Genomic DNA, 15251 nt, shown 5'->3' with positions numbered 1-15251 from the left:
ATCATGTGTGGGCACCAGGTCTGGCTTCCCCAGGCCGCTCCCAGCCAATGACTGAGCACGGAAGGGATCTAGGCCTCCCCAAGGATCGTGCTGATCCTTCCTTAAATTGCGGTGCAGTCTAGGATGCTTTTGCCCAGCCTTTCTTCCCTTTCCCTCACTTGGGATCAGACTTGTTTTGAGGTCTGATGGTTCTCCCAGCCTTATCTGGCTGCTTTCTTGTTTTCTCTCACACAGGTGTTTCCCCTAATAAAAATCCTTGCTCGTTTAATCCCATCTTGGAGTCTGTGTACTTTTGGGAAGAAATGGACTGATACATACGGGTATATCAACTTGAACTTTAAATAAGCCTGTGTAAACACTGCAATCTCTGGTCCTTCTTCCTGTGAACCCCTCCCCCCATCCCATTCATTAAAAGTTTTAAAGTTATATAGTCAAAAAAGTATATAGTCAAAAAAGTTGACTATATAAAAGTTTGTATATAGTCAAAAAAGTTACATAATTTTGCAAAGCTTATGATTAAAAATAATGGTCTCCTGTTCCACCTCTGCCACCTGTTTCTGACTCCCCAGAGGTAACCACTTACAACTCTTTAATTGTTTCTTCTGGTGTTGATTTTCATATTTCTAAATAACATGCACTCGCTAATTAGCCTGTCTCTTGCTGCTCACCATTCAATTCCCTCTCCTGGACAGCAGAAGAAAGCTAAACCATCCTTTGCTGGGGGCTTGCTCATTAGAAAGGACCCCCCACTGGGAGGAACTCCTGGGTGGTCCTTCTGGGTAAGAGTCTTTTCTTTCTTTCTTTCCTTTTTTCTTTTAGAGATGGGGGTCTTGCTATGTTGGCCAGGCTGGTCTCAAACTCCTGGCCTCAAGCGATCCTCCAACCTCAGCCCTCTGAGTTGCTAGGATTACAGATGTCAGCCACCGTGCCTGGCTCCTGGGTAGGATTCTTACTGAGCAAGGTCCTGTAGCAGCAGCTTGGGACAGGCAGGGTCCATGGCTTCTAATAAGCAAGGGTGGTAGAGGCTGTGTTTGGGTCACCTTACCATCAGAGGCCTCTTAGTCCTACCTAAAACTCATCTGTATCATAAAAAGCTTATCCTTAAACCAGGGCACTGTACAATTCTCTCAGTTTTTTTTTCTTCTAAGTATGGAAGATGGAACTCATGGAAGCTCAAGGTTCCAAAGGAAGGTAGAAAGAGTTAGAATAGCACTTTCTCTTGTAGCCAGAGAACTTTGGGATTCAAGGGGGTCACTCGTTTTGTCGGGCCTTAGTTAGAACGAGGAGAGGTGGTCATGCCTAGCAAAACCCAACTATTAATAGCTAGCCCACGTGGCAACCTTCTGCCAACTGGAAAACGGCAGCCTTTGCTCAAGACCGCCACCTGCTGGAATGCTGCTGTAATAACAGTCTCACAACTCTCCAGCGACCCGGTGAAAGGCGCCCCCTAGGGTTGTGGGAAGCCGAGGCACCCACCTTGCTGAGGACCAGCAGACGCTGCTTCTCCTTCTCGCTGGTGGCCAGGGAGGCAAACTGCTGCAGCTGCAGGGGCGTCGGTGGCGTGGTGATGTCCAGGTAGTACTTGAAGGCCTGGAAGATGGTGCAGGGCGGGAGGCGGTGCTCGTCCGTCCAGTTACTGATGACGCCTGTGGAGGCACAACAGCGGGAGGGGTGGCTGCGGGGGGGCTTGGGTTCAAGTCCAAGGTCCAGGCCTGCCCTTGGAGCAGGGGATGGGGCCAGGGGAGCAGGATGGTCCCAGAGCCAAGCAACCCCTTAGCTTGCCATCTTCCATGCTGCCGCCATCCACACCCAGCATGTGGGGCACTGCGTGGTTACCTCGTGTGTGCAAGAAGCATGGCCAAAATCAATTAGGCAAACTAGTCTAACAATTAAAAAATAAACATGGAAGGAGGAGAAAAATATTAACGTATTAAATAGCACGAGACAGTCCACTGACATGCTATGCAATGAGCCTCCAACTGAGTGTGAGATATGAGTCCACTCTGATTCCATCTGTCCTCTCTGGTGTGAGCCTCTCATCCCTGAGTGGGATACTAATGTTCGGAATTACAAACATGGCCAACTAATACTTATCTAGCGCTTTCTATATGCCAAGTACTATTCTCAGTCCTTTATATTATTAACTCAGTTAATCATCTCAACAATCCAAAGTGGTGAGTGCTATTCTTATGCCCATTGAGAAAAATGGAAGCACAGAGAGGTGAAGGAATTGGTCTAAGGTCACACAGCTCGTAAGTGTGAAGTCAGGCAGTCTGGCTTCAGACCGTGTCCTAACTACTACATTGCACAGCCTCTGTGTACTTTCCATCCAATACGGCCCCTAAACACAAGGCTCTCCTTCGACAGGTGTTCAACCCCAGATAAAAAGCTCTGTTTCAGGCCGGACATTGTTGCTCATGCCTGTAACCTTAGCACTTTTGGGAGGCTGAGGCAGGAGGATCACTTGAGGCCAGCAGTTCAAGACCAGCCTGAGCAATGTAGTGAGATCCTGTCTCCACCGAAAAACAAACAAACAAAAAGCAAAAACCAAGCAAATAAATAAATGAAAAGAAAGGAAGGAAACAAAAGCTCTGTTTCAACACAGAGGAAGAACTGGCTGGGTTGGATTTATTAAGAGAGGGTCTCTGCAAAGTGATGCCTTCCTAAGGGATTTTCAATAGCGCTTTGACTCTCTACTGTTTTCATATTCCGCCCTGACTTGACCCTCTGGCTCCTATGTGACAGTCATGGTATCACGGGCTGCCAGGTAAGGTCACTGTAGTGCCTTGTACCTGAGCCCCAAGCCCACCTGTGCTTACCGAGATGAAGGCCCTGAGATCCATTTGCCTGTGAAAGTTCTTCCATATGAATGTCAAGGAAGACCGCTTAAACAGATTAGAATTTGATCTAACGAGGTCAAGCATGTGGGCTCCATCCCTAGATGGCCATCGTGCTTCGTAAAGTCTTTGGATTCTAACAGGAGGCAGGATGAGACTTCAGCTGTTCTTTGCTTGGTGGGTAGTGGGGAATGCAGCTTTTTTAGGGGGGGTGGTGATAAAGAAAGTAAGAAGAGTGGCTACTGCTAAAATCAGCATCTAGCTGACGCAGGAAGACAGAAACCCCTTCTCTCAATGATGAGCCATCGACGATGTCCCGGCATCAGGGACATTGGGCCAAGGTCGCTGGGTCAGCCATGAGAAAGGGGGAGTCTTCAACCTCTTAATCTGGAAGTGACAGAGGCCTGCTCCCCCACCCGGATTGGTGCCTGGGAAGAAGAGACCCATTCTTCCTCCCCGGACACCCAGTGCCTCTGGCCTCCCCGGAGAAGGGCGGGGCGCCCGGGGGTGTTACCCAAAGCCGTGTTCCGCTCCTCCAGCAGCTCCACCTTCACCATCTGGTTGACAGGGGGCGCGTCCTCCAGCCGCTCAATCAGAGCGTTCACGAGGTCCTCGTGGTTGCCGGGGAAGATGCCCAGGTGGTCCCCAGGCTGGTACTGCAGCTCCTGGTGCCCGTTGGTGTGGAGTCGCACGAAGATGGTCGACCGGCTGTAGGGAATTGCGGGGGAACAATAGGACCAGGGCCACCAGCCACCGCCCCCTTTCTTTGCTCCTTTGCCTGTCCTTCCTTGGTGGCTGCATTCCCCTCCTTCCGTTCTCATTCTCACTGGGGCCTGGGCCAACCAAGCTTGCGCCCCCGTCATTCCACACTGAGGCTTGTATCAGGGTCACCCCTGAAGTCCTTGTTGCAAATCCAATGTCCCAGGGCTCATCGGATCATCGAAACAGCATCGGACACAGCTGCTCCCTCCCTCCTTCTGGATTCTGGCACCCTGTTCTCGGTACCAACAGGGGTCCTCTCGAGGACTAGCACGCCATCAGAACCATAGGCAGTAGTGTCCCCAAACTGTGACATTCTGTCTCTCCTACGAATTTCAAGCTCATCCCCTTTGGCAACAGGCATCCTCATATTATCACGGTTTAGAGGAAAGAAGGCCTGGCTTTAAGCTCAGGTTCCTCTCGTGCCTACATTCGCCAATATCACAAAATCGAGAGATCTGGAAAGAAAATGCAGAGGGGAACTCCTTTCTGCCTGCCGGGTCATGCCCTTTCGCATGGAGTTTTGCGTTTCAGGTTCGGGAGTCCTGTGCTAACCACAGGCTTCAAGAATGAACTCTCAGAATGGGATTGTTCCGGTCCCTTTGACAGTTTCGGTGCAGAAACCCTCCATTTCACATAATAAATGTAAACACCGGCACAGATTACGCTTTGGTAAATCACATCCTTTGCACCCTTTGAGCTACGACTGCTCCTCAGATCTGCTGTTTCTTCGCTGCCAACTGGGTTTCAGTAGATAGAGATGCTCGATATTCAACACGAAGTTTCTATATTCTCTATGGTATGTAAATCAATGCTTGAATAGACCAATGGGACTCGCTATTTAAAGGCGTTTCTGGCACAACCGAGAGCCCTTTTGTGCTACAAATAGCCACCATTATTAAAAGTAGTTGAGCCGGCACATTATTTTGGGGTGTCAAGTGTTTTCTTGAAGCAAGGCACCCCCGCCCTTAATGTGGTGGGGAACTTGGCCATCATAATTGTGAGTGGCAGCGTTGGGGGTCGGGGGTCCCGCCCTCTTTCCCTGGGCAGGTTTTGCCCCGCGCGGGGCACTGGTCTTATCGATTATACTGACTTGTGCAATTGATTCTCTGAACTCACACTGGTCGTGAAGACATCAGCACCTCCCACTGGCCGCAGGCTGGGGAATGAGCAGAGGCCGGCGGCCAGCAGGGGGCGCTGTGGGGCTTCTAATTCGGCAGCCGCCGGCGCCCACCTGGAGGGAGCCTTTGAAAGGCCCGCAAATCAATTCCCGCTTTCTTCCCAGATCATCACGATCTGCACAAAATAGAAACGCGGAGGTCCCGCCTTGCTGAGCTGGTTCACGAGCACAGCCACTTCTCCTCGAGTCCTCTTGAGCGAGGCAGAGGGTGGTCCTGCGGCTAAGGGGCAGGTTGGCTGGGCAGGGGGACTCCGCAGGCCACTGGCTGAGACCCCAGCATGGAATGGCCACGTGGTCCCACCCTGATAGGTGGCTCCTGGTGCTTTGCTGGGAAGCTGACGCTCTAGAGTAGCACTGGCCTGGAAACCGATTGTATTAAATCTCAGTTCTGCTGGGGGTTTCTAAGTGTAGGATTCTTAAGTTATTAATTTTTTCTTAAAGCTTGGGATACATTGGGTGACTGAGATGTACAGGGAGAGGGGGAATAGGGCAGTGTTGGGACAGCACCAGCCACTGGGCTCTGTCCCATTCTCCGCCAGAATGTCCCGTGTGTGATGTATTTATAGCTACATAGGGAAGCAACTCACACACACACGCACACATGCACGTAGGCACACATATTTGGCGGTGGTTCAACGACAGGTTCGCAGATGAAAGAACAACCTGCTAACCTCCAGCATTAAATGATGAAAAAATATAGCTAATCTTCCTTTGTCCACGAAAGGAGTCAATATTGTCAGTTGCGAGCCATCTGAGTTAATGACGTTCACTCATTCAACACATTTGTATCGAGTGTCAGGCACTGTTCTAGGCACTGGTGAGAGAGTGTGGGGTAAGGATGACCAAGTGTCCTGTTCTCATGGAGAAGTCACTTAAAACATCTCCGGTGGGGTTGGTGATACGGATGGGTAGGTGGTGACAGGTTGTGGGGCAGGGGCTGCCATCAGATAGGATGGCCAGGGAGGCCTCTCTGGTGATCTGACACTTGAGCAGAGACCTGAGCAATGGGAAGAAGTGGGCACGCAAAGATCTACAGGCAGCGTTCCAGGAAGGGGGCTGAGCATGTGCAAAGGCCCTGGGGCAGGAAAAAGGGGCATCTGGTTGCTGTTTAGAAAATGAATCTTTGAGAGAGAAGCCAAGAAACAAGGAGACAAGTTGGGAGGTTTTGGCCAAAGCCAAATGTTGATGTCCTCTGTTGAGATGGGGAAGGCTGCAGAGAAGTAATCTCATTTGCAGGGAGGTGAGAATTTAGCATTTCCTCCACCAAGAACTCTCCACTGTAATATCCGCCATTCTCCAAAGCACTCCAGTGCTCAGGCCCCCTTTTAACCTTGGCTCTTGCTGTTCCTTCCTCCTGGACCCCCTCCTTGCTTCTGCCTATCTACAGCCCACCGTCCCTTAGAGGTTCACCTCAAACCCTGCATTTTCCCTCCTCCCAACGTCAAGGTTAATTATCTACACCCCACCCATTAGCGCTCCATTATACCCTCTCTTCTGTATCTTTTGCTAATTGTTTCACATACATTAGAAAATTTATTTCCAGGCGGTGATGGTGACTGTGGTCACTTTTCTCTTAAGATTTGCAAGGATCACCCTCAAAAGGCTGCATCCCTCCTCTCAAGCACTTTGCTGGCCATTAAGGGTCTCTCGTCGGGTGATTAGTGATATCTCGGTTATGGCCTCCTGGGCCAAACAGCCCCACTTTGGCCTTGGGCAGGAGAAAATGGGAGAGTCATGGTTTTCTACTCAATTATCTTTTTTTTTAATAAGCCTTATAAAGCTGGAAATGGTATTCAGTCTGCAAGTAGGTAGTGCTAGGGAGCAGGCTTTAGAAGAGATAAACACCTAGCTATGATTTGGTCCTTTTTGTGCTAATTTGTAACTGATTTGAATACAATGTTCCAGTTCCTAACCTTATTGCGATTTTCTCCCGCTAGTCACTTTTAGACCCTTGACTAAGAGTTAGCGGCCCCTCCCAGAGGTGGGTGGGGGCTGATTTTGGGACTTTGATTCAACTTAGAATCAAAACATTTGCAAGTTTCCTTGCTGATTATGATTTAGGGCATAATTTTCATAAGCTAGCTCTTCATAGTTTGTTGCTGAAAGAAATTTCCAGTAGATTCTTAGGCCTTCTCTTCTAACGCTACATAAGTCATACCTTTCCGCAGCACAGAAATGGAAAGTGAGATTCGTATGTCAAACAGAGAGTCCGCTTTACATCGGAGGTCGTCATGGTTTGAAGGTTGCATTTGACTAATTATTCAAAGAGATTAATTTCCCCAAGCCATTCCTTTAATGTTTGAGGATCCGGGAGAGAACACGAGTGCCCCGGGGCTCTAGGCTGCCGTCGCTTTTATCAAAGGTTTGGAAGACTACATAGAAAACACGCACACGCTAAGTTTGCAGGCGACACGAAGCTGGGGTGGATAAGGAAGAGTGACGGGAATCTGTGCTACGCTAACCGCTTTATGTCCCTTGTCCCTGATACAGCAGCCTCGCAATGCTGTTGAGGCCATCTGGGTAGCCATTTGGCACACCGACTTCGGAGTCAGATAACCGGGTCGGCGTGACCTTGAAAAAGTCACTTGCATTTTCTAACTGTCATTTCTCATATTGAGAACATCGATGAAAACAGTACCCACATCCTGGATTGCTCAGATCATGAGCGATCCAAGCACAATGTTTGCAACACAGAAAGCTCTAGATACACGTTAGCCATCTTTATACTCACCATTCTCATTTTATAGGTCAGGCGACAGGGGCTCAGAGCGCCTGAGTGAATTGCCCAAGGCCACATAGCTGCCGTGTGGCAGAGCTGGGGTCAGACCCCACAGAACCCACTCTTTGTACTACGCTATGCCAAGAATCAACCTTCCAAAAGATCTTCGTGGGTGTAACTGCAAACTGAAAAGGAGTCCGTTCAACAGGGATCCGTGCAATGACCTTCGTTAGTGCTAAAAACCTTGCTCCTGTAAGTAGAGGGAGGGACAGAGCTGGTTCGAGCGTTTTGAGAAGATGTGATATCTGAGAGCAGCCGCGGACTAAGCTTAATGGGAGAACAGAACGGCCGTCAGAGCAGCGCCTGCAATCTCAGCGGCATCAGCGTGTGCCGTTCAGGTGGGTGATGATGATGAGAGCTTCGGCACACTTGGCAGTGATCACGCGACCTCCAGAGCCCTGTGACCGGGTCTGAGGATGATACTTGCAGCGGGGCGGACTGTGTCCTTTTACTAAAGCCAAAAGCCTGGGGAATCGGGTCTTAGCAGGCACGACTTGGAGGAATGAGGACCCACGCGGGAGATGGGTCAGCATCACTGGCTGTCTGTAGGTCTCTCGTTTGCAAGAGGTTACTTTGCTTTGGGTGTCACCAGAGAGTATAATTGGGTTTACAGTACAGTGTTAGGAAGACACGCTTACATTACATATCAAGAGATCTGGTTATGTTGGATATTAAGACAATTTCTAACAATTAGGACTTTAAAACACAGAGTGGGCTGTTTCGTGAGGTAGTGAACCTCCCGTCATCCCAAAGGAATTGAAGCGGAGTCTGGGCAGCCATTTTCCAGCACTCCATGACCAAACGATTTCTGTCTAAGATCTGCGCTGCAGTGGACAGTCAGCAATTCTGCAGGGGTGTGGCCCGCCGCTAAAAATCGCTCCTAAAACCATTTTCTCTGCTCTTTCCACACTGATCAACGCCACCTCCTTTTTCCACCCCTGCGGGTCAAGCACGGAAAAGGAAAAGCAGGAAACCCAGAGGCCACAGAGCAGCACTCGGGGTCCCTACGGCATTTTGCAACGGTCGGGAAACGGGAAGCCAGTCCTCGGGGTGAACGAGTCACTCTCCCGGGGTCGGTGGCATCAGGGAGCAGAGGCGGGTGACCGCGCGAACCGAGGAGTTCTTACCTGGATTTAGGGCTCTGCAGGTTTTGACGGCTGAGGAGTCGGGCGGTGGAGACTCGCTTTTTGTGGACGCTGGACAGACCTGTGGGGAGAAATGCAACGGTCTTCCTGAGACGGGGTTCAACAGTCGTGCATGAAAACTCCCAGCTTTTCTGCAGACTCCACTCACGTCTCCACCGCCCTCCGGCATAAAGAGACAGGAGACAAGGGGTCTGGCGGCCTGGGCTGGGAAGGGTGGGTGGTTGTGGACAGTGCAGAACGAAAAGCAAATTTGTGTGAGCTAAGTTGAGAAGAGGCGGGTTCAGGGAACGCGGTGTGTGCCTGGAGAAAGAGACTCTTTCCCGCACAGGTTTTACTGCGCTCGGGGCAGCGGCTGTGTGGTCACCTGGGAGGGCTGCAGTACAGGGGCCCAAAGTGACCAAGCCCATCTTCTCCGAGCAACTTCTGGGGCGAGATCTCCCACCTTCCCCTTTCCCCGCTGTCATGAGCGCCCCCCGGGAGGGTGGCGGGAAGTACCTTGTGCGAGTTCTGGAGCTTCAGCGACAAAGGTGAGGCGGAACTTGTTCCTCTTCCAGCTGCGGTCGTTGCTGATGAGGGAGTTGTTGGCCTTCTCGATGTTGACGTCATCGCCCACGCAGAACACGTCGCAGGCTGCCTGTGGCGGGCGCGGGGCTTTCGGTGACCTCTTTCAGCCAAGAGGGCTCTTCCCCAATGGCTCCAAGTCATGCTACATATCCCTCCCCCACCCATCCCCCATCCCCCATCCATCCATCCTTCCTTCCTCCTCCTCCTTTCCTCCCTCCCTCCCTTCCTTCCTTCCTTTTCACCCACCCATTCACCTACCCACCCATCCACCCATTCACCTACCCATCTGTCCGTCCTTCCTTTCTCCTCCTCCTTTCCTTCCTTTCCTCCCTCCCTCCATTCCTTCTTTTCACCCATGCATCCCCCCATTCCCTCATCCATCCATCCATCCTTCCTTCCTCCTCCTTTCCTCCCTCCCTCCCTTCCTTCCTTCCTTTTCACTCACCCATCCACCCATTCGCCTACCCACCCATCCATCCTTCCTTCCTCCTCCTCCTTTCCTTCCTTTCCTCCCTCCCTCCCCTCCTTCTTTTCACCCACCCATCCACCCATTCACCTACCCATCCACCCACCCATCCACCTACCCATCCACCCTTCCATCCATCCTCCCTACCTCCTTCCCTTCCTTCCTCCCTTCCATGCATCCATCCTATATTTTTTTGAGTGTCTTTGATATGCTGGACAGATCATATTTTCCATTGACCCTTTAGGACTTAACTTCTACTTCAGATGAAATTCTATGATGTCATCTATTCCTAAAACCTACATGTGTAGAGGTTTAACATTAAAAAAGAAAGTAAACACCTTAGAATTTCCTATCCATCTTTCTCTAAAGATTTTTAAAATTATACAAAGGCAGAATATATTGAATGTCTGGATGCCTGTGTGTACAATTTTCTTCTTTCTTTATTTTTGGGCCAAGCTCATTAGTTCTTCAACTTCACCAATCCTAAGAATTACTGTTCAGAACATTCACAAGGTTGTGCCACCACTATCTAGTTCCAGAACATTCTCGTTATCCTTAAAAGAAAACTTTGTATCCATTAGCAGTCACTCCCATTTCCTACCTTACCTCCCCCGCTCAGCCTTTGGCAACTACTAATTTGCTTTCCGTCTCTATGGATTTTCTGATTTGGACATTTCATATAAACACAGAGCCAACTCTGTGTTTTCTGTGTATTTGTCTATCAAATGTGAGATTCTTCCCAGCCCTGAAATTCCAGGACTCTATAATATTTTTTTTGTGAACCAACTCCTTGTCCATAATGTAGGACATTGGATTCTGGGTGGGAAATGCGTGTTTTAAGGCCACCCAAACTCCTCTGAGCTGTTGAAAGCAGCTGGATACATGGGAAAAGAAATACTAGGGCTTCTCTCAAGTTCCTTTCTTTTCTTTTCTTTCTTTTTTTTTGAGACAGGGTCTCACTTTGTGACCAGGCTAGAGTGCTGTGGCATCATCATAGCTCACTGCAACCTCAAACTCCTGGGCTCAAGTGATCCTCCTGCCTCAGCCTCCGAGTAGCTGGGACTACATGCGTGTACCACCATGCCCGGTTAATTTTTTTATTTTTTGTAGAGAGAGGGTCTCACTCTTGCTTAGGTTGGTCCTGGACTCCTGGCCTCAAGCGATCCTCCCGCCTTGGCCTTCCAAAGCACTAGGATTACAGGCGTGAGTTCCTGTGCCCGGCCACTTCTCTTTCTCGATGGTTTAGGTACTGTCTTTGGAGGCCGTGGGGAGCATTACTTCTACCCCTGCGTCTCTGAGATCCAGATTACCTTGAAGACCTTTTTGGCCCAGGTCCTGAAAGCCTCTTCCTGCCCACAGAGCTCGTCCCCTTCCCTCATCTTCAGGATCCTCTCTCCCCCCAGCTCTTCCAGGAGGGTGTCCACAGCATGGCCGAAGGCGCAAAAGTGAGGGTACGCTCGTGAGCCGAGGCCGAACACGGAGAACCTGTCAAGGAGACGGGAGAAGGTCTGTGCGAGAGGACTGTGGGGTGTCTGGTGTTATGGGCTGAATCGTGTCCCTGAAAATTCATATACTGAAGCCCCAACCTCCTGTGTGACTCTATTTGGAGACAGGGCCTTTAAGCAGCTAATTAAGGTTAAATGAGGTCATATGGGTGGGGCCCTAATTTTATAGAATTAGTATCCTTTCAGGAAAAGGAGCTCACTAACATGCATGCTCTCTCTCCCTTTCTCTCTCCCTTTCTCTCTCTCTGGTGTCCAGCAAGAAGGTGGCTGTTTGCAGGCCAGGAACAGAGGCCTCACCAGAAACCAACCCTGCTAGCACCATGATCCTGGACTTCTAGCTTCCAGAACTATGAGAAAATAAATTTTGGTTCTTTACTCAGCCCACGGTATTCTGTTATGGCAGCCCGAGCAGACTAATGTATCTGGTGTCTCAGGAAGGACTGTGTGTCGCTGGTGGGGGTCAGGCAACCCCAAGCCCATCCGTGGAAGGCTGTCTTTAAACCTAAGAGCTCTTGAGGCCTCTTTTCCATTTCTTCTGGTCTCTTCTAAGTGTCAGGAGAAAATTCTAGATGGTTCTAAAGAGGACAAGTTGGAGATAGCAATGACCCGGAACCGCTGGCTGTTTCTTGTGTGTGCTTCTCTAGGCTGGACGAATTGGGGAAATTAGTCTACGTTGGCAGAAGGCTTGAGTTCAACAGGCGACATACTAGATGAGTTTTAACTACCAAGATAATGAAACCAAAACATAGTGGGCCTCGTGGTGGACCTGTATGAACAAACAGACCAGAAGAACTTGCCGCTGACACATCAAATGTTGGAGTGTGAATAGGTTCTTCTAAAAGGGGACAGAAGGGGGATAAATATTCTGGCTCCACCCCTTGTAATGTCTGTGAAATTAACCTGCTTCACACCACCTCTCTGCATAGATGCCACCAAGAAAGTGTTAGTGTTTGAACTAGCGGAAGTCAAGTTCATAAGATTTTTCTCTCTGTGGAGCTGGGGACACTTTGAATGTAGGATGGGGAGTCAAGGGCTGTGTCCTCGATGGCCCTTTCTTGCCAGGTGACAGTCCTACAGACGCCTCCTGCCATCTTCCCAGGGCTTGTCTTGGCTGTAGCTCTAGAGCTCTCAGGGACGGGAGCAACAGGTTCGCAGGCAGGACAGGAACACCCCACCTTGCCCCTTCTTCCCAAGGGCAGAGTGTTCTCCTGTAGACTGTCACCTCAGAAAGACGAGGAGTGGGACTTTCCATCATCGGCGAGTGAACTCGGGCTGGGTCCAGGTGCCTCACTGATCACGCGAAGGTGAGCATGAGTTAACATCCACTAATCTCGCATCCGCATTCAACTGTCTCACTTCCTTCCCGCCCTCCTTCCCCGGGGACCCCAGAGCCTTTGCAAATAAAGCGTGTGGGATTAGACAGCATTTCCCCGTCATTCCTTAACCCATGATCTTCCTGGATCTGGAAACTTTACCTTTTCTGCAAGGTGGAGGCCTGACAGGTATAGAGAGACGGTAACCAGGTGTGAACTGATTGGAGGAGTGACAGGAAAGGGCACCCCCGCCCCAGGCCACCTGCCTCAGCCTCAGCCTCAGCTCAAGGCAGATCTGGAACCTCCTAACACGAGTCACGCTTTGTGTTACCACGTTTCCCAAATCTCTGTCGTTTTGGTTTGTGATGTCCACCCTGTTTGACGACCACGGATGCTCTTAATTACTTATTCGTGCTCTTTAACTTGTTTTGCATTTTGACTCACTAGCTCATCAAGCCCAATGCCGTGGTCAGAATGTTTGCCCTCCTCCCCGCCCCCACCCAAATTCGTATGTTGAAACCTAACCACCAAGGTGACGGCATTACAAGATGGGGACTGTGGGGGGTGACTAGGTCATGAGGGTGGAGCCCCCCTGAATGAGATTAGCGCCCTTGTGAAACAGGCCTGAGGGAGCTCGTTTGCTCCTTCCACCCTGTGAGGACACATCTAGAAGGCACCATCTATGAAGCAGAGAGCAGGCCCTCACCGGACACCGAATCTGCCAGCACCTTGATCTTGGACTACCCAGCCTCTAGAAGTTTCTGTTGTTTACAGGCCACCCAGTTTATGGTATTTTGTTATAGTATCCTGAACGGACCACGACTCCCAACTCTTGCATTCGCCAGTGGACGATGGTTCAGGTGGTTGATTCATTGATACTTTTCTCGATGGACCCGAAGGCCTGCATGCACTATAGTTACTGCTACACTCACATTCCCGCCACGATCTTCACCTTGCGATTTCAAAATTCCTATTTGAAGCCTCCAAACCAGGAGTTGGCAAACTTTTTATATGTGGGGTCAGATGGCAAGGAATTTTATGCTTGCAGGCCGAGAAACAAAATCGAAGCTCTATGTAGGTAGTACATAACAAGAAAGAAAAATTCCCACACAGTTTTTCAATTGATAAAATTAAAAACACAATAATAATACTTGAATACAATTTTTTTGTAATACAGGTCTACTCATGAGAAGAACAGAATTCTTTTTTGGCGGCGAAAACATTTTGCTTAATTGGGGTTCAAAGGCAATGTTTTCTGCCATCAAATTAATTACAAATGTTCATTGGTAAAAAATCACTCTTTGCTCATGGGTTATAAAAGACCAGGCTGGGATTTGGCCTGCAGGCATTTTGCCAACCCCTGCGATGATAGATTTAATAAGGGAAAAATGGGTTTGTCAAACTCCAGAACTGATGTTTCAACGTGGAGCTCAAAAATGTACTGATGTCAAAACCCACAGAGGAGGTGCGAGGCCAAGAGTGAACCCTACTGTACACTGTGGGCTTTGGCCGATAATGATGTGTCAGTGTAGGATGGTCCGTTCTAATAGATGTACCACTCTGGTACGGGATGCTCAGAGTTGGGGAGACTATGGGTGGGGGGATGGGAACCCTCTGTACTTTCTGCTCACTTTTTCCATCCACCTAAAATTGCTTTTAAAAAAAACAGTCTATTAAAAAACGTACTTGTCGACATGATAGATATTTCCGTAGTAGGAACCCAGTGGTCTGTGCCGTCTACTAAGCATTGCTCTGAGTAGTGATGGACGAGCTTCAATTAGGGAAGGGCTGAGAGATTCGTGGCCCGGTCTGAACATTCTTCCTCCGGGGCTGCCCGCATCAGCCTTGTCTCAACCAAAATTCATGAGGTCGAGGGTTTGACATCCGAGTTTTCTTTCTTCCCAAATACTCATTAAACTGAATACATGAGTGTCGAAATATAAAATATTTGTCCACATGCCTCCTAAAATTATCTCATGGTATGTGACTACGCTTTTGAAAACACAGGGATAGGCCAATGTTTTTCAAATCTGACTGCACATTAGAGTTAACTGGGGAGAGTTAAAGAAAAAAAAAAAGCCACCCTTGGGCCTGATTCTAGACCAATTACATCGGAATGTCTGGAGGTGGGGCTTGGTGGTCGTGTTCGTGTATTGCAAACATCCCCGGATTTTGATCTGTATCCAGCTTGAGAACCACTGAGTCATAGCAGGACTATGATGACAGCTTCTCCAGAAGCTTCTACATAGTGCACAATGTATCCATTGGGAAGGGCAGCTCGTTGAGCGCTATCTAGAGATTAATATCCTTCAGCACAAATGAAGGGGTGAATCTTGGGTGACGATGTGTATGGGAAGAGAAGTCACAGAAAGGATCAAAGATGGCACCTGGGGAACGGGGAGTGGGCTTTCATGGGTGGGAGGGGTCCCAGACGACCAGGATGCAGCCGGCTTTTCCAGGGATGAATGGGCTTGGAGACCTCTCCACACCACCAAGAGCCCACTTTGCACCTAGGTCCAGTTCCCCAGGACCCCCTGTTCCCCTGACCTCCTGCTCACCTCACGTTGGCCAGGGGTCCGGCACTCTCAAAGTTGTCTCTGAGGTCAGGCCCGTCGCCGGATGATTTCTGGGAGTCAGAGTAGGAAGAGACGCTATTGAATCGGACCTTGTAGCTCCTGCCAAAACCAAAGAGAGTGTGTGAGC

At 49.6% G+C, this 15251-nt stretch overlaps 1 protein-coding gene across 1 annotated transcript in view; it reads right to left on the bottom strand.

Annotated features, from left to right (window-relative positions):
- NOS1 (nitric oxide synthase 1 (neuronal)) overlaps positions 1 to 15251 on the bottom strand; it is a 78307-nt gene that overhangs the window by 9177 nt on the left and 53879 nt on the right. The window contains exons 16-21 of the mRNA XM_012662895.1: positions 15107 to 15223; positions 11041 to 11215; positions 9196 to 9334; positions 8683 to 8761; positions 3352 to 3545; positions 1477 to 1646 (exon numbers count right to left, since the gene is read on the bottom strand). Of these exons, the coding sequence (XP_012518349.1) occupies positions 1477 to 1646; positions 3352 to 3545; positions 8683 to 8761; positions 9196 to 9334; positions 11041 to 11215; positions 15107 to 15223 (874 nt within the window). The remainder of the gene's footprint in view (positions 1 to 1476; positions 1647 to 3351; positions 3546 to 8682; positions 8762 to 9195; positions 9335 to 11040; positions 11216 to 15106; positions 15224 to 15251) is intronic.

The sequence above is a fragment of the Propithecus coquereli genome, unplaced genomic scaffold, assembly GCF_000956105.1.
Source record: "Propithecus coquereli isolate 6110/MARCELLA unplaced genomic scaffold, Pcoq_1.0 Scaffold789, whole genome shotgun sequence".
Lineage (NCBI taxonomy): Eukaryota > Metazoa > Chordata > Mammalia > Primates > Indriidae > Propithecus > Propithecus coquereli.
The sequence above is the reverse complement of the archived record's forward strand: the minus strand, read 5'-3'. Positions and strand labels throughout refer to the sequence as shown.